At 53.8% G+C, this 20976-nt stretch overlaps 11 protein-coding genes across 18 annotated transcripts; 6 read left to right on the forward strand and 5 right to left on the reverse strand.

The window, feature by feature from the left end:
- Nucleotides 1-569: 569 nt before the first annotated feature.
- KVP17_000909 (uncharacterized protein) lies at nucleotides 570-1751 on the forward strand (the record flags this gene model as incomplete). Its single annotated transcript, XM_068515816.1, has 1 exon — nucleotides 570-1751. One exon carries the CDS (start codon nucleotides 570-572, stop codon nucleotides 1749-1751), a length of 1182 nt encoding a protein of 393 aa, XP_068375090.1.
- A 12-nt stretch (nucleotides 1752-1763) lies between these two features.
- Nucleotides 1764-4340, reverse strand: KVP17_000900 (uncharacterized protein; the record flags this gene model as incomplete). Of its 3 annotated transcripts, XM_068515799.1 has the most annotated exons (3): nucleotides 1764-3039; nucleotides 3068-4295; nucleotides 4325-4340. In XM_068515799.1, 3 exons carry the CDS (start codon nucleotides 4338-4340, stop codon nucleotides 1764-1766), a joined length of 2520 nt encoding a protein of 839 aa, XP_068375074.1. The 3 variants fall into 3 exon arrangements, with proteins under 3 accessions (XP_068375074.1, XP_068375076.1, XP_068375075.1); XM_068515801.1 differs by lacking the exons at nucleotides 3068-4295; nucleotides 4325-4340 and having other exon boundaries at nucleotides 1764-2894; XM_068515800.1 differs by lacking the exons at nucleotides 1764-3039; nucleotides 4325-4340 and having other exon boundaries at nucleotides 3064-4134.
- Nucleotides 4341-4567: 227 nt separating this feature from the next.
- Nucleotides 4568-6532, forward strand: KVP17_000906 (uncharacterized protein; the record flags this gene model as incomplete). Its single annotated transcript, XM_068515811.1, has 1 exon — nucleotides 4568-6532. The coding sequence occupies one exon, from the start codon at nucleotides 4568-4570 to the stop codon at nucleotides 6530-6532; it is 1965 nt and encodes a 654-aa protein (XP_068375085.1).
- A 17-nt stretch (nucleotides 6533-6549) lies between these two features.
- Nucleotides 6550-8877, reverse strand: KVP17_000901 (uncharacterized protein; the record flags this gene model as incomplete). The annotated part of the gene is made up of 1 exon (XM_068515802.1): nucleotides 6550-8877. One exon carries the CDS (start codon nucleotides 8875-8877, stop codon nucleotides 6550-6552), a length of 2328 nt encoding a protein of 775 aa, XP_068375077.1.
- A 2188-nt stretch (nucleotides 8878-11065) lies between these two features.
- On the reverse strand, nucleotides 11066-11360 carry KVP17_000905 (uncharacterized protein; the record flags this gene model as incomplete). The annotated part of the gene is made up of 2 exons (XM_068515809.1): nucleotides 11066-11114; nucleotides 11200-11360. The coding sequence occupies 2 exons, from the start codon at nucleotides 11358-11360 to the stop codon at nucleotides 11066-11068; spliced, it is 210 nt and encodes a 69-aa protein (XP_068375084.1).
- Nucleotides 11361-11583: 223 nt separating this feature from the next.
- KVP17_000899 (uncharacterized protein) lies at nucleotides 11584-11937 on the forward strand (the record flags this gene model as incomplete). The annotated part of the gene is made up of 1 exon (XM_068515798.1): nucleotides 11584-11937. The coding sequence occupies one exon, from the start codon at nucleotides 11584-11586 to the stop codon at nucleotides 11935-11937; it is 354 nt and encodes a 117-aa protein (XP_068375073.1).
- A 189-nt stretch (nucleotides 11938-12126) lies between these two features.
- On the reverse strand, nucleotides 12127-16898 carry KVP17_000903 (uncharacterized protein; the record flags this gene model as incomplete). 4 transcript variants are annotated; one of them, XM_068515807.1, is made up of 5 exons in its annotated part: nucleotides 12127-12667; nucleotides 12696-13220; nucleotides 13248-13876; nucleotides 13901-13980; nucleotides 14009-16760. In XM_068515807.1, the coding sequence occupies 5 exons, from the start codon at nucleotides 16758-16760 to the stop codon at nucleotides 12127-12129; spliced, it is 4527 nt and encodes a 1508-aa protein (XP_068375082.1). The 4 variants fall into 4 exon arrangements, with proteins under 4 accessions (XP_068375082.1, XP_068375081.1, XP_068375079.1 ...); XM_068515806.1 differs by lacking the exons at nucleotides 12696-13220; nucleotides 13248-13876; nucleotides 13901-13980; nucleotides 14009-16760 and having other exon boundaries at nucleotides 12127-12567; XM_068515804.1 differs by lacking the exons at nucleotides 12127-12667; nucleotides 12696-13220; nucleotides 13901-13980; nucleotides 14009-16760 and having other exon boundaries at nucleotides 13244-13786.
- Nucleotides 16899-16912: 14 nt separating this feature from the next.
- On the reverse strand, nucleotides 16913-17965 carry KVP17_000908 (uncharacterized protein; the record flags this gene model as incomplete). Of its 2 annotated transcripts, none has more annotated exons than XM_068515815.1 (1): nucleotides 16913-17965. In XM_068515815.1, the coding sequence occupies one exon, from the start codon at nucleotides 17963-17965 to the stop codon at nucleotides 16913-16915; it is 1053 nt and encodes a 350-aa protein (XP_068375089.1). The 2 variants fall into 2 exon arrangements, with proteins under 2 accessions (XP_068375089.1, XP_068375088.1); XM_068515814.1 differs by having other exon boundaries at nucleotides 16913-17872.
- Nucleotides 17966-17982: 17 nt separating this feature from the next.
- KVP17_000902 (uncharacterized protein) lies at nucleotides 17983-19218 on the forward strand (the record flags this gene model as incomplete). The annotated part of the gene is made up of 1 exon (XM_068515803.1): nucleotides 17983-19218. One exon carries the CDS (start codon nucleotides 17983-17985, stop codon nucleotides 19216-19218), a length of 1236 nt encoding a protein of 411 aa, XP_068375078.1.
- Nucleotides 19219-19242: 24 nt separating this feature from the next.
- Nucleotides 19243-19767, forward strand: KVP17_000904 (uncharacterized protein; the record flags this gene model as incomplete). Its single annotated transcript, XM_068515808.1, has 1 exon — nucleotides 19243-19767. The coding sequence occupies one exon, from the start codon at nucleotides 19243-19245 to the stop codon at nucleotides 19765-19767; it is 525 nt and encodes a 174-aa protein (XP_068375083.1).
- A 106-nt stretch (nucleotides 19768-19873) lies between these two features.
- Nucleotides 19874-20818, forward strand: KVP17_000907 (uncharacterized protein; the record flags this gene model as incomplete). Of its 2 annotated transcripts, XM_068515813.1 has the most annotated exons (3): nucleotides 19874-20413; nucleotides 20443-20703; nucleotides 20732-20818. In XM_068515813.1, 3 exons carry the CDS (start codon nucleotides 19874-19876, stop codon nucleotides 20816-20818), a joined length of 888 nt encoding a protein of 295 aa, XP_068375087.1. The 2 variants fall into 2 exon arrangements, with proteins under 2 accessions (XP_068375087.1, XP_068375086.1); XM_068515812.1 differs by lacking the exon at nucleotides 20732-20818 and having other exon boundaries at nucleotides 19874-20515.
- Nucleotides 20819-20976: the final 158 nt, after the last annotated feature.

The raw sequence follows: 20976 nt of genomic DNA on the forward strand, positions 1-20976 counted from the left end.
CATCACGACTCGTGACCTTAATTGTCATGGCCGGCAGATTTTATTTGCATGCACGTAGGTACATTCACGGACACTGGTACTTTCATAGACGCTGGTACCTTCCAATACATGTGTCTTCGTTCTTAACTGAATGCAGCGTTGATCAAGGACCGCTGCAATTGTTGTCAGCGACAACTTGTAATGTCAGCACACAAGGACGCTAAGATAACCAAACTGGGCGCGGTAGCAATAGAGATCTTGGATATACCATCGGCACAGTTCGCTGAACGTTCGATGTGAACGGCTACCCAGACAGTGGCTCCTAACGCTGTCATCTGACCGCATCTTTTCAACGCTTGTGGCTGACTTCTTATTCCAAAATAGAACAAGATGGCGCTTGCCATCATGTACATTGGAATTGAATCTTGTTTGCCGTACGAAAACGGTTTCCGCCAGAGCATTATTCCAGCTTCAATGATGAACTTGCTACCTGTTGTTCTGTGTTTCTGTGTTCAGTGTTTCCATGTTCAGTGTCAAAACTGTTTCTGCATCCCACAACATTCCAATGACTGTAAAATAGCAATTATCCGATGTCTGAGGTTACACTCTTTATGAACTGCCGCGTCCTGCAGGACGAGACGGTCCGTCGAGGTGAACTGTGGATGCGTGGCCCGACCATCATCGATCCCAGCACTGTGAGTAGGAAGGCGGATAAGATCATCGACTGCCGGAACGGCATCGTGGCTCCTGGATTCATTGACATACAACTTAACGGCGCGTTTGGGGTGGACTTCCTGATGCACGAGGACCGAGCTGCTGGCCTCGCCCACGTTAGAAAGGAGCTCCCTTCAACAGGAGTAGTCGCCTTCTGCCCTACTCTGATCACGTGCCCGGCTGAAATTTTCGCAGAAGCCTCCATTCACTATCCGAAATTGGCTGGTAATGGCAAAAGTGGCGCTACAGTACTCGGAACTCATCTCGAGGGTCCCTTCATCTCTCCTGAGAAAAAGGGTGCTCACCCCATTGAGTGCATAAAGAACTTTGATGAGGGGTTCAAGACGGTTACCGACCACTACGGAGAAGATTTATCAAATGTGTCGATTGTTACCCTAGCAGTCGAGAAAGAGGGTTCTCCTGAAATCGTGGAGGAGCTAGTTTCTCGAGGTGTCAAGGTGTCTCTCGGACATTCTGTGGCATCCTTGAGTGACGCTCAGAAGGCAGTGGCTGCTGGAGCGAACTGCGTAACTCATCTCTTCAATGCTATGCCTGCCTTCCATCACCGAGATCCCTCACTGCCTGGCCTTCTGGTCGACCGTGAAAAGGATCGCGTTCACTTCGGAATCATTGCTGATGGCTTACATACACACCCCTGCGCTCTTCAGATTGCGTATCGCATGCACAGTGAGGGACTGTGTTTGATTACTGACGCAATTGGACCCATGGGACTCCCTGCGGGCAACTACAAGCTGGGTACAGTGGACTGCGTCGTGGAAGGCGAGCCGCTACGTGCCTACGTAAAAGGAACCGACACTCTCTGCGGTGCTGTCTGTCCCATGGACGAATGTGTAAGATACTTCTACAAACAGGTGGAATGCTCGTTGGCTTACGTCCTGAGCGCAGCATCGTTACACCCGGCCCGCTGTTTGGGAATCCAGGATCGTAAGGGTCATCTGGGTGTTGGCGCGGATGCCGACATTGTTATTCTCGACGATTCATTGCAAGTGCTCAAGACGTTTGTGGCTGGTGAAGTAGCCTACGAGCGCAGCATGTAACAATTCTCTGCCTTAGAGTAGCGCTCGTAGTTGGGTATCTTGTTCCTCTAGCTGGTGGATCCTGGTCATCATTGACAGTTCTTCCTTCCGCCAACAGTCCTTAGCGGCGTTAGTGTTGTTTTCTGCTTCGACGAGTTGCCGAGAAAGGGTGTCACATGTAGAAGTCAACTCGGCCAACTTAACCTGTTGGTCAGCTACAGTTAGCTGTTCTTTGGAGAGGCTAGCTTTCAGAGTGTCCGTAAGGGTTTTTACTGAGGCCAGGTGACTGTCGCGAGCAGCAAGCTCTACTATTGCCACGCTAACAGCTTCCGATACAGCCGTCTTCAGCTCAACAGACCACTTTGACTTCGACTGTATGAAGGGCGCCACCTGGGTCTTCAGTTTTGGCAGCATGTCTTCCTGTGGAAGAGAATCCGGGGCCATTTCCAGCGCCTTCAACGTGACGGCGATATCTTCAAGAAGTTCGGGTGTAGGGTGCTTTTGGTGCTTTGTCATCTTCTCGACGACGAGACGCCAGAACACTTGCCGGGCACTCACGTATGCTACCTCTTTTTCGGCTCGACCCAATCGAGACGCGATAGCTAGGAACTGCTTCGACTCGTCCCGACGACAGGTGTCGAACAGGTTACGAGACACCTCTGCTGACGCCTTCATTCGGTCTTCAAGGATTTTGTTTTCCTCTGATAGGCTGACAACCTGCCACTGGGACTGTGCCAGCGCCGTCTTCAAAGTTAACCTTTGTGAAGCCAGCGCTGCTGCGAGATCTCTGCTGAAGGAGGTTTCCAGCTGGATGTATTTCGTCTCGTAGGAGCACTCTCGAGTTGCAATTGTATGTAGCGTGTGTCGGAGGCTCTTGCAGTTTGAGGTCACAAGGCCCAGATGACCTCGAGTCCGTTGGTGCAGGCGGAAGAAACTCCAAAGGCGTTCCTTCAGCGTCTCTTTGGCTTGCTCAGACCCCTCAACCGTCTCCAAAGTCTCTACGTCCACCATAACACTGGTTTCCATATCTATCGTCCGCTCCAGCTCACTGCGCATCTCCGCCTCTTCTTCAGAGTCCACGCCCTTGAGCCAGACGGACTGCTCCTTCACACGGTTCTTGAGGAATACGGTTGCCTTTTCCAGTCGAGCGATCCGAGCAGTCATGTGCACGTTCTCTTCACTGAGGTCGTCTATCCTTGATATCGCCTCCAAGTCAACCGTTGGTGACACCGTAAGCTGCGCGTCTTTCAATTTGTTTCTGGTGCTCACCAACGCCGATTGTTGCCCAAGGATGACTGAAAGAAGGGACCTGTGTAAGAGGAACCTCACAGGCTCACAGTTCTCGGGAAGTCGCCCCCACCTTCAGCTTGCTACATGCAGCGTCTATATCAGCGCTGAGGTCGACTAGAGTCCTGTCGTCTTCTGAAAGCAAGCGCAATTTGGCCGCCACTTCAATCAAAGATGCCAACAGCTGACTTCGCTTTTCGGTGTCTTCCAGTTCTGTGTGGCCGCTGCACAAATCCTGCAGTGCTTTAACCTGATCCCGCTGGCATTCCTTCAAAAAAGTCTCGCGGTAACGTACGCTCTCTCGTACCATAGACTCCAGGTCAGCTTCCCCAGACATGCACGCCTCCACAGCTGCCTCGAGGTGCCGCTCCATGCGTTTCAACCTGGCGTCCCAGAGGCCCTGCATATCGCTGAGTGACTCGTGCAGTCGCTCTTTCTCGTTTTCCAGCTTGAATGCCAGTTGAGCCGTGACCTGCTCGACCTGCAGGGCGTTCTGTGAAGCTTGCTCCAGCGTATTCATGCGGCACTTGACCTCCATATTGGCGTGCTGTTTCTCAAGGAAGTCGATACGCGAACGTAGGCGCGTCCTCTCAAGCCGCAAGAAATCTTCTGCGTTTGAGAGGCGTCCATCAGAATTTATATCCAGAGTGAATCGCTCTGGGGCTTCTTCATTCTCCGACGCATCCGGCAACGTCTGGAAATGCGGAGGCGTTTGAGGCGGTAGAGGCGGAGGAACAGGCTCAGCTGATGGCTTGTCGTCATTGAGGGGGGCGGGTGGCCGTTGTAGCAATGTGCTTAGGGAGCCAAGCGACTGGGCAACCCGACTTACCAGCGAGGCGCCCCGGGCGCCCAGGCACTCTCGAGGCTTGTCTGACGTCAGCCACCTCACGACTTTCCGATCACAAGGATCAGTGAAAACGGTCCGCGACAGTGACCGGCAAACGATATCCTGGGAGTCAGCCTGACGCCACATATCAAGCCCGTAAAGTGTCGCTAAGGCCTGTATGACGCCTTTGTAGTGTCCCTGACGTAAGGAATTTGGGTTTACCAGATCGGTTGGAATGTGAGCACGAGTGAGGAAGGCTGCAACGACAGTCCAGTTGTAATCGTGGAGCATGTCCCCAGGCTGCTTCTTGAGATTGAGGGGACGGTGACCCAGAACCTTGCTAGCTAGATCGCCAACGACGATTCCATCGCAGAAGACATCTGTTCCCGCTATAGGCACGCCTGTTAGCCGCGAAGCCCAGTCGAAAAGGTCGGTTCGCGACACGAAGGCCGCTGATGGTTCAGAAGCACTTATGACTTACTGTTCTCGGCGCTCATGGTTTAATTGTGTGCGGCGTGCACACAGAAACTTTGATGATGCGAGTGCACGCGGAAACTCCAAGAGTTGATGCGGTGCAAAGGTTGATGATGCGAGTTCACTAAGTATGACACAAACAATCCTGAAATCGCAGACTGACACTAAGTATGACAGACGTCTCGCAACCACAACGTTGTGCTTACTTTAGGTTGGAGTAAAGGTCGATATTGAAAGAATTAATCCTGCAATGGCCAGCAGGAAACCCATCACACCTGTACGCCTGTGGTTGTCCCTTGGCAGGTCGCTGAAATCTCGGACGTGCAAGTCGTTATCTATTTTCGCCCTGTGTATTGCACTAGCTGCAGTTCCTGTGATCATATTGTGGTCTGGCCTCAGCGTTGAGGCACTGGTGGAGTCGGCAGTCAGCCACCTTCGTCCTGCCTTGAGGCCTGTAACAGCTCGGATAGCGAGTAGCGATCGGAAGCTCGATGTGATGGAGGAGCATCGGGAGTTTTTTCGAAACCTCGACCTTACGGCGGTAGACGAAGCCAGAAGCGTAACGGCGGAGTATCTACTGAAGGAAAGCACCTTGATGGCAATCGATCCGACTCACCTTCATGGTCGTGTCGGGCTGGATGAGTCGGGCTCCCCGGCCTGGACGCCGGAACCTCTACGGTTCCGGATGTCACGAACCGAGCTGGAGAGCGCCTATCGTGGGTATGCCTTCAACTCTCGCAGGAGCCGGGCAGTAGCACTAGACCGGCCAGTGCCTGACTACAACTCTCGTGAGTGTAAGAGTGTAAAGTACGACCCCAGCCGGATGCCAAGAGCTTCAGTGATTTTCGTTTTCCACAATGAAGACTTGTCCGCATTGTTGAGGTCTGTGCACTCAGTGCTCAACAGGTCACCTGCAGAATTGCTTGCCGAGATTATCCTTGTCGACGACAACTCTAATCCTACGTCCCATCCTTGGTTGTTTTCAGAGCTCGACCGCAATCTAAAGTTCTTGCCGAAGACCCGGGTACAACGACTGAAGGAGCGGCATGGCCTGATGATGGCTCGCATCCGAGGCGCAGAATGGGCTCGTGGGGACACACTCGTCTTCCTTGACTCGCATATTGAATGTGGTCCCAGATGGCTCGAACCTATGGTCCAGCGGACTTTCGAGTCACCCAGGACCGTCGTTGTACCGATGATACATACTATCGACCATGAGTACCTGGATTTCCAATCGGGACACCTGTCAGTGCTCGGCTTCTCGTGGTCACTGGGACAAACGCATCCCTACAGGCTGGAGCCGGCGGCAGAGCCCATGCCCTCGCCCGTTATGGCTGGAGGATTATTCGCTGCGAACTACCATTGGTTTATCGATGTACTGGATGGCTACGACCGCGAGATGCGACTTTATGGCGGGGAGGAGATGGAAATTGGGTTCAAGACGTGGATGTGTGGAGGAGCTCTTGAAGCGCTTCCTTGCTCCAGGGTCGGCCACATATTTAGATCTCCGAAGTACTGGAAGGGACAGGTGTACAAAGTCCCAGGCGATGAAATTCACAGGAACAAGCTCAGAACAGCATTAGTGTGGATGGACGACCACGCCAGACTTGCCGAACTTAGCATTTCGAAACTACCACAACGCAATCCACTCGGTGATCTTACCAACGCGAAGCAGGTTCGCCAAAAGTGCGGATCCAAGAGTTTTCAATGGTATCTCGACAACGTAGTTCCAGATATGTTCGTTCCGAAGATATCAAATTGGGCGAACACGGGTGCCCTGAAAAACGACGCCTTCAACATCTGCATTGATTCCTTCAATGGCAACATGACGTCAGTATCTCACAGCGGAGCATACTCCTGTCACCACTCCAATGGCACTCAAGCTTGGGCTCTCGACAACAGCGGAAACTTGCTTGAGGCCGCGACCCTGAGCATGTGTCTCCAGCTGACGGCTGACGGCCTCAACAGAACTAGTAAGTGCACTGGGCTCACGCCTACCGTGTACCCTGGCTGGACCCGTGAGAAGGCCCGCACAAAGACGTTGATGAGGCACGACAGATCGGAACCCGTGGAGGTCACGGAGAGTCTTTTCGTGTTCGACGGGAAATGTCTGGAGGTTGAAAGGAAGCCCGACGGCGACCTCTCAGCCCACTCGCTGAAGGCCGGTCTCTGTGATGAGGCCAACCCAGCGCAATGGTGGTACTTTTACACGTAGTGTGCAACTCGGACTGTTTATGAATATTTCACATTACCGGCAACGATTTGGAGAAGAGCAGAAATATAAAACGGATCTTTCTCCGTAACAGAGGCATTGAGTGGTGTGCACGTCAGAGCAGCCGAGGGGAAAATCTCGAGAGCCCGACCGTCGATCCAAGCGGTGTTGGGCTTCTGCAAACAAACTCCTTGGAGACACATGCGTCCCGTCATATTGACCTGTTCGGACGTTATTCTCACCACAGCCTCACGGTACTTGAAAAAATGCTGTCCTGCAGTCGAAAGCAGGTGCACAGCAGTCAGCTTGGATATTGGCAGCCCAACTAGCTCCATTGCCGGGAGTGTTCCATGGCGAAACTGCTCCAGGCCGGGCAACGACAGTTGGAAGCCTTGGGTGGGCTGTAGATAAACTCCTGCGGCGGGGACCAGTCGTCGAAGGCGGAGGTACCTCGAAGGGGGCTCGAGCACCATCCCCTGGCCCTTGACAAGGCACGCGCCAGGTTGGATGCTTTCGTAATCTGATAGAGACATCGCACAGCTGAAGACTAACAGCACCGACTCCAGGCTGCCAGTCGACTCCCTCCAACTTGCCTCTTCTGCAAGATCCCGCCAGTCAACAACCAACAATTCCGCACGTGACCGGACCGTCAACGGGTCAAATCTCTCGTCTTCTTGACTCGCCCACTCCTCCAACTGACGCTGGGTAACTCGACCTTGCTTGGTCTGATAGTAGAATTGGCTGCAGTGCACCACCACAGCGCAGGCGTTCGGCAGCGTTCCTGCAACTGATGACTGCAGAGGGGATGTCAGCAAAAGCTGCGACCAGCGTTTGGGCCGTGTCCGAATAGTACGATAGTGATTGGGATGGAGGGAGACTGGTGCGTTCGAGAGGGCAGGCAAGCAAGTAACTAGCAGAAGGCTCCCTATCGGTATTGGACTCGCCAAACGGATCAAACTCTTGCCATCCGATATGCCTTGATGCGTCACCAACGCAACGCAGGGTGTGGAGGGCTTCCTTCCACTCAACGACCCCCCGAGTGCCTTCACGTTGGTGACGACCCTCTGAAGAATGAAGGCCGCACTGGGAAGAGGATATGACCCGTTTCGGCAGTGGCGCCGTAAAGCCAACGCATGCCACACACTTGTCTGCACCCGCCAGTGCTCAGCGAGGTCTCGCGGGTCGGCGACCGAACCGAGGAGGACGTTCATGACGGGGACAGCCGCCTCTGCGGTCCAGAATAGCGTTTCCGCGGGATGGAGAAACGAGGGCAACACGGCCAAGCCGGACCCCGTTAGCAAAATCTCCAGTGTCCGTCGACACCTCAACTTTACGAAAGGTTTACAGGGGCTCAAAGCAACGCGAAGCAAATTCAGATCCTCCTCACTGGGTACCGTTCTGAGATGTCTACCAGCTGAAGAAGGCTTCGGTGACATGATCCATTCCTCCTCCAGGCCCCATAATGTGTCCAGAAAACGAGAGCTGCTTGGTTTGATGTTCTCGGTGTTTTCGACAGGAGTCAGCATGTTAGGAACGTCGGAATGTTCGACGTCGTCGACGTGCTCTGTCTCCATTGACCCCGCTTCCTGGAAAAGCGCTGACACGCGATTCTTGGCTTCAAGCGAGACCTCAACCTTCGATCGAGAGCCAGCCAAGCAGAACCCCTGTATTGCGTCCGTCTGGTGTTCGACGTCATCGACGTGCTCCGTCTCCATAGACCCTGCTTCCTGGAAAAGCGCCGAGACGCGATTCTTGGCTTCAGCCGAGACCTCAACCTTCAATCGAGAGCCAGCCAAACAGAACCCCTGTATTGCGTCTGTCTGGTGTTCGACGTCATCGACGTGCTCCGTCTCCATAGAACCTGCTTCCTGGAAAAGCGCCGAGACGCGATTCTTGGCTTCAGCCGAGACCTCAACCTTCAATCGAGAGCCAGCCAAGCAGAACCCCTGTATTGCGTCTGTCTGGTGTTCGACGCCATCGACGTGCTCCGTCTCCATAGAACCTGCTTCCTGGAAAAGCGCTGAGACGCGATTCTTGGCTTCAAGCGAGACCTCAACCTTCGATCGAGAGCCAGCCAAGCAGAACCCCTGAATGTTGGGCGCATCCCGCTTGGGAAGCTCAGACACTGGCTCTCGTACGGCCGCTGGCGCCAGATCGATTCCTGCCACTGCTCTCTGGCATCCAAGTACGTCAGTGATGAGCACTGGGGAGCGCATATCGAGGTCGAGTGGCACGTCCTGGAAAGTCTGAACGGGACCGGGTTTCCGAAGTTTGAGTGGTATTCCTCTCAGCACTAACGGCAGGAGATCACTGTTCATCAATTCGATGATTCGGTTCTTTCTGATCATCAATCGTAATGTGAGCCGAGACCAACTCCAACACAGGGTCGAGTCAGGCTTTCCAGGTGGTACACCAATGACAACGACAGACGAAGCATAGAACAAGACGTCCACTTGGTCATCTCTTCTCGTGAGTCTTCTTGGTGTAACTTTGTCGAGTACCAAGACGCTAAACTTGTCTACCGCCACTACGCAGGCCTTACATGCGTCCTGTCAGTCGACTGCAGCGAGAACGAACTGGCAATGTTTTGCTTTATCCACCTCCTCATAGAAAATCTTGACCAACATTTCGGTGGGGTTTGCGAGCTGGACCTGCTGTACAGGCATGCGGAGGCGGCGCGGGTAGTAGATGAAATGATATCAGCAGGAGAGGTGGCGGAGGCGCGAGATTGGAGTGTTGTGCGGGGTAAAATTGTAAGCAGTGTACATTACTTGACATCATAGAGTTGTTTTTGCCTGCAGTCAACGAAATCGAGAGTCCTGAACGATACGAGGTGCATATAGGGGAAAATAGCCATCGCTAGCCGCTGACGCCTTTGAAGAGCTTGGCATATAGGGGTGACCTGGCGCCTTTGAGGAGCTCATATATGGGTGACCTGGCACCTTTGAGGAGCTCATGTATGGGTGACCTGGAGCCTTTGAGGAGCTTGGCAAAAAGGGGTGACCTGACATCTTCGAGGAGCTCGGCAAAAAGGGGTGACCTGACACCTTCGAGGAGCTCGGCGTGCGGGGCTGCCCTGACAGGTGGCCGAAGCCTGAGGATTTGGGTCTTGCTGAAGTGCCACAATACGCCATGGCTTGATGGGACAGATTCATTGGGGCTCTTGGGTCCCTGTACATTGGCATGGAGGGTCTTACTGACCTTGCAGGAGCAAAAGATAGAGGCGAAGGAGTGACTTGGGGATGCATCCCTAGGGGAGCGCGAACGGTCGTCGACGGGTCCAGAATATTTCTCGTCTGTGGCCTGAACAACCGGCAGCATCTATCGATGCCATCTACCGCACCTGAGGTATCCAGACTCCCGCGGGGTCCCAGAAGGCGAGAACTCGTTACGTTCGTCTCGAGGACACGCCGAGTGGACTGGCCGCATGGCTGGCGAACCGAATGTGTCTCTGAGGGATGAAGAGTCACATTCCGGGGAGTGCACCGCGAGTGTAGTGGTCTGGGTACGGTCTGCAGAATCACATTGGGAGGGTACGTCGGTTGCTGGACGCCACCAGTGCGTACTATACCGCTTCGGAACGCCAGGTCTGGCGGGGGCTGTAGTCTTGCTGGCAACGTAGTCGCATAGCCGTCACTGTTAAATCTAGTGATGGTCGATGCATGGGCAGGGCCTCTATAGGCGCTTGGAAACTGGCTGGATCGCACGGCAGAAGGATTAGACCGCACCAGGCTGGGGTGATGCGTGACGGGCGGCCACTTCACCTCCGCCGCCTGAGAATGTCTCGATCCTGAATTCGTGGTCATTCCGCTCGCAGGTCGGTGGAAGTCGTGTTGGGAGTGATGCCAGCCAGGTAGTACTCGGGCACTCCTGCTGGGGATGGAGCCCGTTTGGGAACGATGCACCAATGGCACTCCCATTGGAATTCGATCGTCGTGCTGCCTTGGAGAGCCTATCTGAAGCGCAATGTTCGGCCGAAGTGCAGGGGATCTCAAAGGGTCGATGCTTGGACTACCGAACACGACAAAGTTTGATACAACCTTGGTGGCGCGTGGACGCGGAGCCTCCACCTCCGAATACTTACGGCCCATTGCTACCCGCTGAAAATCGTCAGTGCGTAGTTCCAGTGGCGAGGCCGGTAACACCACCCGCGGTCCAACAACCACCGGCGTCTCCCCGCGAGGTGTAGCGATCTTCATTCCACCGGACTCTGATGATATGGAAACTGAAGAGTGTCGACTCTCCGGAAATGTTATTGATTGCAGAGATGGCAAATCGACGTCGTCTGCAGAAGAGATACTCACTCGTGGACTCGCGGAGCCATACAGCTCGTCCCACGCAGACTCCCTGCTGAACATGGCGTCGAGCAGTGATTCGGGTTCCAAGACGGGGGACAGACGGGGGACCTCGGTATCCACTGCAGGCATTGGTGACTCATATTTTGTGTCGTCTGTGCCGACGCTATCATCTGACAAGAAGGCTTCTTTGCAGAAGATTTCGCATGAAGATTTAGCATGCTCTCCGAAGTCTTCACTGCTAAGAGTCTCCCAATCCATAGGTAGCTCCGACGTTCGCAAAGGATTCCCTGCAATGAAGGCCTGCGACTGTGCCATGTCAAACAATCACGCTAATTACCACTGACTCGCCCCTCGCATGGGACACTGTCTCACTCATTGCATCCATCACGGCCATGTCGTCGGCGCTCTCTTCTGCTCTCCTTCGTGCGCTTCACAGCCTGACTCTGCACGTAGGCGTCCACTGAACTCTTGATCACTTCACGGCGGACTTGGTAGTCGTAGTCTGACACTACTGGAACGTCTGAACGCCACATTACATGGTTGTAGAGGCAGACTTCTCGCTGGAAATGTACAGCCGTCGCTGGCCGTTTCCATGTACGCGAAGGTAAGTAATAAGCAGGCGTGTGTGGCTGCAGATAAATAGTGCAGCCATCGTCAGTCCGAGGACACTGGCCAACAAAAAGATATCGACTTGATCCACGTGCACTCATACTTAATCTGATCCATGCATGTCACAGCTCGACAAAATCTACAATAATGGCATACGTAAGCTACTCCAGATGGATGGATGCCGCTGTAATGGGCATCTTCCTGTGCTTCCTTTCAGGGCTCACGCTTCATCTGATGGGCGAATTCTGGAGCGTTTGTCAACAGCCGCACCTTGAGAAGTTCAAACTGGGATTCATAGCTAGAAAGTGCTTCCCCTTTAAGCGGAGTTTCGACTTCAACCTAACGCATATTCTGCTGATGGCCATCGTTATTTGCCTCCTGTCGCTGCGGCCGGGATTCGAGCTGCAGAAAGAGGAAGAGGAGAAACAAAAGGCAACAGAGAAGAGATCGAAAAAGAAGAGAAGGGATAAATCTGACGAGAAGGTCGACCAGGACGAGTAGGAACCAAGCAGTAGATTCACGCCTACAAGGTCAGTAGATGCAGATATCCCCGTGTATTTCTGTTTTACTTGGAGATAATCACTCAGCAACGAGGTATCAACGCACTCGATCTAACTCACAAATGATTCGACAAAAAAACATCCTGTTTCGACAGGATACTCCAGACACATACGCACCAGACCCAACAGCTTATCCACTTGAGACGCCCTCCACCAGAAATCCTGCTTCATTCTCCGACTGTTGATCCGACTCCCAACAATCGCTCCAGACTCCACTTGAGGACTCGTCCTCGACGGGTGTGATGGTACGCGGGTCAGGTGGAACCTCAACCTTGGGTGGACGCCTGTCGGTGCCCTTGTTGGCGCTCGTTGCATTGACAGGCTTTGGGGTGACAGATGGTCCAGATCGATGGGTGGCGATCGGTGTTGCATTGACAGGCTTTGGGGTGACAGATGGTCCAGATCGATGGGTCTGTGTGGGCGGCACGTTCAATTGCGGAAGGGAGTCGTTTTCATCCTTCTGAGCCCCCAAATAAACCGCCGTCCCGTCTATCCAGGACCAATGCTTGAAGGTTAACATCAACTTGGACTTGGCGGCCTGACGCTTGGCGGCCATTACTCGCATCGTCATGTCGTCGGTCACCCATCGGTAGCGCGGCAGTCTGACTGGTTTCCGGCAAGACGGCAAAGGGCATCGAACATGCTCCACCGTCGCGCCGGCCTGAAGTCCGCTGTGTTATTGGTACCCTACGAGCTCACTCCAGGTACTGTAGAAAGGCATCTTCAAAGACTGTGTGACCACAGGTCAATTGGACCAGCATGTCGAGACCTGTCTTCTCGGAGAACCTTCTGCCAGAAAGTAAGCAGACTGCAGATGACTCCTTGCAGATGAAACACGGATGGCACAGGTCTCCGCATAACCCCGAACAGGAATGTTCAGCACACACATATCTTGGGCACGCCTCAAAACACGGTTGCGCGTCGCAGACCTCATGGCACAGGTGATCGCACTTGCGATCCGAACACCCGCTCACACACAAAGTAGCACACGGCTCCCTGCACGCGACACACTCCTCGCAACAGAGTCGGCAGCAGGTTCCGTGTGTACATCCCAGGTGACACGGGCGCGTGCACCGACTTACACACGGCTCGCCACACGTGGCGGGACACTTATGACCACACACCAGTTCCTCCGGACACGGAGCCAGGCAGCACTCGTGGCTGTGCTCGCTGGCACAGAGCAGCGTGCACTGATGGCCGCATGCGTAGACGTGCTCGCATAGGCTGCATTATCCTCGACCGGGATCTCACGCCGAACATTTGGGGATGTTATGACATCGCTGCAAGACCTTGTGGCCACACTCCAAATACACGCTAACGCTGAAACTGCACTTGATCTGTGCACGCAGGTCGTCGCAGAGCGTGCGAAAGCAACTTACGGATTCCATGTGCCCGCAGTCGAGCTCGTAGTCTACACGCGCGTAGCACCTAGTATCACAGACGGTGTCGACAGTAACAGTGCCCTCGATGTGACCTCGGCAAACATTGCAGGCATGCGCACATTTGTGCACGCAACCCTCAGGCCTGCGCAGGCTACACTGCCGCTTGCACACCACCTCCGACTCGGGAAACGGGTGGCAAACGAGAGGGCATTTGTGGCCGCAGTCCAGGATGGCCTCGCACAGGCGATTGCAGCCGCCCAGCGGGCACTTCTGCCGGAAATCTTGGGGTGTTGTGAGAACACTGCAGACGTTGTGTTTAGAGCAAGTAGTGGAGACAGATTGGACGATTGCCTTTTTCTTCCGAAGAGCTTCTAACGGTAGTGCCCAAGCTGTGGAAGTGAGAAGCATTGAATGGCTTCCAATGATAATCATTCCACACCTGGCTCGAGACAACGCCACAATGACCCGATCCTGATTATTGTCACCGATAAAGCCAAGCTGTCTCTTTGAGTTGACCCTCACCGTCGAGAGGATCACGTAGTCGCACTCACGTCCCTGGAAGCCGTCCACCGTCGCTACCTCGACGGTTTCAGTAGAGCTATCTGCGTCAAGCCACCCGTCAAGCCTCACACGAGAAATCCAATTGCAGCTGTGCCATTGTGTTGCTCAATTCATCGGAAATTCGTCTCACTTGAGCCGCGTATGGCGAGAGGATGACCAGTTGGCTGGCTTGTACGCCAGAAAGCAACAGGTACCGAGCGATCTCTATGGCCACGTCGATTTGGTGCTCATTTATGCGTCGCTCCAGGCCTCCTTCGGTGTTTTCCGGGTCGTCTTGGTTGAAGAATATTACGCGCCCCTCGTTGAACGGAAGGCGAGGACGCTGGTCCGTGCTGGGGTGGTCGCTTATATGTTGCTTGTAGCACGATCTGAACACGTCATACACCTCAGGATGCGCTCGGTGCTGGAGGGACAACTGCGAGTATGTGTGTCCCGCAGAGATCAGGCGCTCCATAAGACTACGATTGAAACGCGATTCCTGCAGGCTCAGAGGCAGGTAATTCACAACAGGCCGGAGCTGTTGATGGTCGCCTACCAGCACTAGGTGCTGCAGCCGTGAACTGTTCAAACCGGCAACCAACAGCGGCTCCAGACTCAACGACGCCTCCTCCACGACGATTACCTCAGGAGCCAGCTGCTCCATCAGCGCCTTGTGAGAGGCGGCGTAAGTGACGGTCATGCCAACGATGGCAGAGGTCATCGCAGTGTTTGCACTGGCCGCTTCCTTGATGGACACAGCCTTCTTCTGAAGGGCTTGGCTGCGTTCCGTTGCTTTGATGACCGTGTTGATGTAGTCCTTGCTGATGCACCTTCTCAAGACGGTGACAATCATTCTCACCTTGGAGGGGGGTAGCAGCGTCAGCCTGCCCACAAGTAAGGTGTGGAGTTCATTGTCTGCCACTACCATTCCTGCGTGGTCGCCTTTGAGGGAAACGATGGCCTCGCGAATGCTGTCCCTCAATTTGGAGTAGGCGACCCATCTCTGCTCGTGCAACACGAGCGCGTTGTCGGAGAGCACCATCGCACGGCACTCAACAGGGCTGGCTGCGTCCTCAGGATGGGTCTCCACGGGCTTCAACGGGACATCTAGCCGGTTGGAAGAGATTTTGCCAGAGACCCACGACGTGAGCAGGTGCCGCAGCTGAACGTCCACCCAACCATCCAGATTCGACAACGTCTCCTTTGGCAGCGCCTTGTTCTCGAATACCAAGTCAAAAAAATCGACTAAGTAGTCTACGGACACTGCCGAAATGAGCAACGAGTCCGTGGCCTCCTTCAGAGCTTCCAGGCCCGCACAGACGATACGCGCCTGGACGCTCATTTTCTTATTCACCTCGTCCAGCTGTCGAAAATTTATCTTGATACGTTTTTTGAATTGTTCTCCCTTGGCAGACACCCCACCGCCAAGCCGACATATAGAACTGGATGTCTGCCTTGCCACCACGCTGAGCAGCTCGTCCAAGGCCTTGTTTGTGAATGACAGAATGACCACGGGTTTCCAGTTCGTTGTGGCTTGATTATGCACGACCATCTGCACAAATTTCGCGGTGAGAAAGGTCTTGCCGGTTCCAGGAGGCCCTTGGATTACTGCGACCTCCTTCTTGAAGAGGTCTTCGAGGGCCAGCGCCTGAGAGTTGTCCAGAATGAGGTCGAAGTCGCGCAGCCGGTCAGTCCGAGGTCGGAAAGTCACGGTCTCCCGATTATTGTTCCTTACCAGGTCGATGAGGTTATAGGGGCGATTCAGATACTGCGGCTGCGATGACAACCCTGTGGATAGAAGTTGTTTGCAGATGGGTACCTTCGTCAATGCGGTTGGGCTTCGCATAAACGACAGAGACGCAATGTAGGCCGCGAAAAACACTGGACATTCGAGCATGTAGAATGGCCCTGACAGGAAAGCTACGTCAGAGGCTTTCATCAGGGAGAGTCCTACGGAACCGGGCGAGTCGAAGCAGGGATGCACGGTGCCGTAGAATACCCTGTCATAATTTATTCGGTTCACGTCGAATTCCTCAGCCTTGCATGTGAAGCACACGACTAACGAGTATTCCTTGAAGTGCAAAAAATCAACCGGTGATCTCTCTAAGCTCTCGACCTTCATCCAGAACAAGGACTTCTCGAAGGTTTCAGCCTCGCACCGATACACGGCTGAGCGCTTCATCGCCGAAGTAAAGGGTCCGAGAAGCTCTGCTCGCATGAGGGTGTAGAAGGTCCAGCGGTAGAGCAGAAAGTCTGTTTCCGTCACACAAGGGAACTTATTCAGTACTCTTGGCATGGAAAGCGAGAAGTCCAGGGAGAAATGAACAGGAAGAAGGTCCTCGTCCATATCCGTCTCCATCACATCTGGAGACACTACGCAACCCTGCTCCAACCGTCTGCAACCCCGAACATTCGGTTTTGCCATATGCGCCTGCACTTTAAAGAAGTTCGGGACGGCATGGCGGAACTCTTCTTCAGCCTCTCGGCTTGGCGCGGGATTCAATCTGCGATACTGAACGAGATCGGAGATGAACTGAACCAAATCGCCAACATTCACATGCGGAGTGAGAAGTAGGGTCCGTTCAGCTGCTTTCAGCAGCAGATGAGCCAGCTCATACATGAGATCTACACGTTCGAGAAAGATCTTCTGCGTGTCGGATGCACTCGCAGAGTATAAGAACCCCTGAGCAGCTTGCTGACCGAAGGTCTGTTCGAATTCGCCTTTCAGGTACCTTCGTGCGGTAGTTAGCCATTGACGTCCAGCCGCAGTCAACAACTCCACTCTTTTGTCATCGTCATCTGCGGACATTTCTCCCTGTAGCGCCTGAGCCATAGTCATCATAAAGTCGAACTGACAGATGGCTGCAAAGTCACCACCACAAGACAGATAATCGTGTAACGTATGGAGGCATTCCTTTGGTGCATGACAGAACTCCGCGAGCTCATTCAGACGTTTAAGCAGAGAATTTTCCTTCTTCATAACACTCAATTAGTTCAGATGACAGAAAAAAACTTCCGCACCAGCGGTTCAATTATTTTCCTGGTTGCATACATTGCTGTATGACGTGCGACTCTGAGACCCTCATGATCCAGGACTGCTGTCATTGTGGAGGTAAGACTCGAGGAAAGATGGTCACTCAGTTGGTTGACCAGCATAGGGTCAGTCGAGAAGAGGCCAACTTCTCGGAAGTTCTTTCCTTGCCCTAGAACCACCATCACCTGCGCTCCGTGCTCTGCCAGATGATTTGCCCATACGCCGCCGCTCCCGGTTTCCATGAGCGATTTCAACTTGGTGGGGAAGGAGGAGTACACAACCACCACGCTCCCGTAGCTGAAAATCTTCTTGTCCATAGTGAGAAGCCGACCCAAGGGAATCTTGCTGTAGAGCGACTCGTCGTTGATAGATTTTAGCTCCTTATGGATGGAGTCACTTTCGGGGTAGTCGTCGTACATGTGGCTCAACCAGTAGAAGGCCTTCGAATCTATTTCGGACCACCTCGATCCTCTCAGATCCTGTTTGAATCCTTTTGTGTCACTGACAATGGCACCACTCAAGAGCAAAGCAGTGTAATAAGACAGAGTGCAATGCGAGGCATACCACATTGTTAGCACAAGGCTGGCACACGACCCAGCTGTGGTCGAGATAAGGCGCACGTCGGGAAAATTAATGGTAGAGTCCTCATCCACCGTTGTCAAAGTGGTCATCTTGGCAAGCAATTGCTTTGTGTCAGCGTGGTGGTCGACGATACCGACCACCTTGTCGGAGATGCTTTCCCATCCGTGGGTGATGTCGTTGTGATCAACCAGGACTGCCTTTTCAACTGCATCGAATCTCAGTTCGTCAATGAATACAACAGTATCCAACTGAACTCGGCACTTCTGCAGCCAGTACGTCTGCTGACGTCGCATGTCCATATCATCCCGAGAACATCCGACTACTGCGATCCAGGGCATCTTGGTCGCTTGAGTGAGGAGCTGTGCAAGGCCTACGGCGCTGGCACAGCTGTCAAGGTCTGCGGAGGAGTTACCAACGACCACATTCATCATTTTACGAATTGTCAGAGATGTACAGCGATGCCCAGCTCGAGGAATGGACCAACTGGAAGGTGAATACGTCACTGCTGTACGACTTCGTCCTTCGATATACACCTGAGACGCCTTCAATATCCTGTGCCTTCGCGAAGGGTCTCCGAGAGGTGGATGACACCTTCGTGGGCCAGAAAGTGGTTACAGCGACGTCCTTTGAGCCCGTAGAGAAGGAGAAGAACTACCTCCTCGTGAGCGAAGTCTACCTCCCCCGGCATATGCCGGTGACAGCTGACAAGGACCGAACCTTTAAACACCTGAGTGGTGACTTGCAAGGGTTCACCGTGGAGAATGAACCCCCGCAGGTCACTGAGCTGCAGCGGATCGCGCACCCTTGGGGGGAAGTGAACAGTGTGCGTCTCTCACCACACAAATCTTCCCTCGCCGCGTGCTCCGCTCCAGACGGAAAAGTCCGCGTATTTGATCTGCCGGTACTGCGAACGGACGCCAGCGACTCCGCGGAGTTCGTGGAACTGGCAGCGCACATAGAGGAGGCGTGGAGCCTGGATTGGAATAAATATGTTGAGGCTCAGTTACTCAGTTGTGGAAAAGACTTTCAAGTGTGCCTTTGGGACGTGGAGTCCCCCTCGAAACCATTCACGGCGCTGGCCCAGTTCTCCGAGTGGCCAAACGAGGCAGTGTGGATTACCGCTTCGCAAGTGGTGGTGGGCGACGAGGCTGGGGCCTTGTCGCTGTTTGATCTCCGCCGTTCCACCGGGGCGGCTGCGGTGTTCCGGCCCGAGATAGGGGCTTTGAATTGTGTGGCCAGCCACCCTACGAGACCTCACCTGGTTGCAGCTGGAGGATCCAAGCATATGGTGATCTGGGATGTACGCAAACAAGACTACCCGGTCCACAGTCTTTGGGGCCATGACCTCACAAGTCAACTGATGAGGGTTCAATTTCACCCTACGCATGAACAGTATTTAGTATCGGCCAACACAGACGGACAGGTTACAATGTGGGATCTTTCTGCTATTGGCAAGGAGCAATTGCCTGATGACGAGTTGGATGGCCCCTCGGAACTTATGTTCACCCATAGTGGACACCTATCGTCGGTGTACGATCTCTGTTGGAATCCGGAGCCCGCGTTTGACATGATGCTATTAACTACAAGCGCCGACTCGTCGGTTCAGGCGTGGCAGGTACCAGCTACAACGTTCGGGGAGGAGAGTGATCTGGAGATTGAAGACTCAAATTTCGCTGTTGAATGAAAGAATCTGCGAAAAATTCGCCAAATGCGCCGCAACCGCAGCATTTCGAAAGACAGGATTGACGACAGAAGATACCACCGAGACGACAGAAGATACCGCCGAGACGACAGAAGATACCGCAGAGACGACAGAAGTCGAAGCCCAAGACGAAAGCCTAGTCGTGATCACGATGATGCTCGTGATCGGGATGAGCCCAGCCGTTTTAGTCATCTGCGACAGCGGCGAGAGAGGTCTCGCAGTCCTAAAAAACGACAGAGGTCGGATGATAGAGACGACTCATTTCGGTCTCGCTACTGCGCCTCGACTCCAGTGCCTAGGGAACTGCCAGCCAGAGAGGTTCCTGGGCCTGAGAGGGAGGTATCTTCAGAGGCTGTCGATGAGGAGATGGATGTTGCCGCAGTGATGGGCTTTGAAGACTTTGACACTACGAAGAACAAAGATCACTCAGCTTCCGATCTGTCAGGAGTTAATCGCAAAAGCAAGCGGAAGTACCGGCAGTTCATGAATCGCCAGGGGGGATTCAATCGTCCCCTCTCTCCAGTGTTCTAATCAACGAGAAAAAACGACCATAATGCACCCAGCAGGCCAAGATGGGGCATCCAGGGCCGCCTACTTGTCAGGCCAGCATGCTGGTCATCCCTCTAATAGCCCGCAAATGTCAGGACAGCAGTACTCTCAACCCCCCTATCCTCAGGTTAGGTTACACGAGGCTTCTCAATTGGGAGGTATGCCCGTGACGCCAGTTCAACCCCCAATGGTTCCCATCCAAAGTCATTTCCACCAGGCTCCATTACAACCGGATTCCTTCCCAGACCCTTACCGCCGAGCAATTCCATCAGACCCCCAATTCCACCAAGCACCCGGGTACTACGGTCAGCAGGTGTCTCCGGAACCAGCCTACTACGGCCATGAGGCCTTCCCAACAGAACCCACCCACGTAGCAGGTCCTTTTGGAGCCGCTCCACCTCGACAAGGGCAGTACCCATGTAGCACGCCAGACCCCCAGCCCGATGACGACGACGAGACTCTTGACGACCTCCCTCTGCTGGAGGAGCTGGGGATTCGGCCTGCTGAAATCGCAGCGAGGATACAGGGCGTGCTGTTCTTCCGAGATGTTGACCTGGTAGTCATTCAGGACGTCGACATCATAGGACCAATGTTGATGGTCGTGGCATTGGGTCTATGCCTATTGTGCGTGAGTGGCCAGAGTACCGCTGAATGCAGTCAGGCAAAGTGCAATTCGGCTACATTTATGGACTGGGCATCGTGGGATCCATTGGCATCTGGGCTTTGTTAAATATGCTGAGTCAGACTAACTACATCGGCCCTGTAGCATCTGTTTCAATTCTCGGTTACTCCTTGATGCCAGTAACCTTTCTCGCTGCGGTGTCAGTATTCGTATCCCTACGGTCTGTGCTGGGAGTGTGCCTGGCGCTTTCGTGCGTTTTGTGGTCGACGACGACAGCTTCTCGGTTCTTCGAGGCGGTGAGGGTTGCCTTTGGTTTCAATGCAGTTCCTCGAGTTACGGAAGCAGAGGTATTTGGCAGCCTACCCCATTTTTCTACTGTATGCCTCCTTTACACTCTTGGCCGTTTTCTAATTTCGAATGTTCAACGATGGAAAACGATAGGGGACGATGATCACATTTTATGATAATGGACGCAGTCCATGTTCGCAGACGGAACTGTTGGCGCGTCAGCGGGTTGGTAGGCTGCTCCTGGGTAGGGGGCCGCTGGGTAGGGGGCCGCTGGGTAGGGG

The sequence above is a fragment of a genome (genome assembly GCF_019968985.1).
Source record: "MAG: Porospora cf. gigantea B chromosome Unknown PgB_NODE_357_length_20976_cov_122.822, whole genome shotgun sequence".
In the NCBI taxonomy this organism is placed as follows: domain Eukaryota; phylum Apicomplexa; class Conoidasida; order Eugregarinorida; family Porosporidae; genus Porospora; species Porospora cf. gigantea B.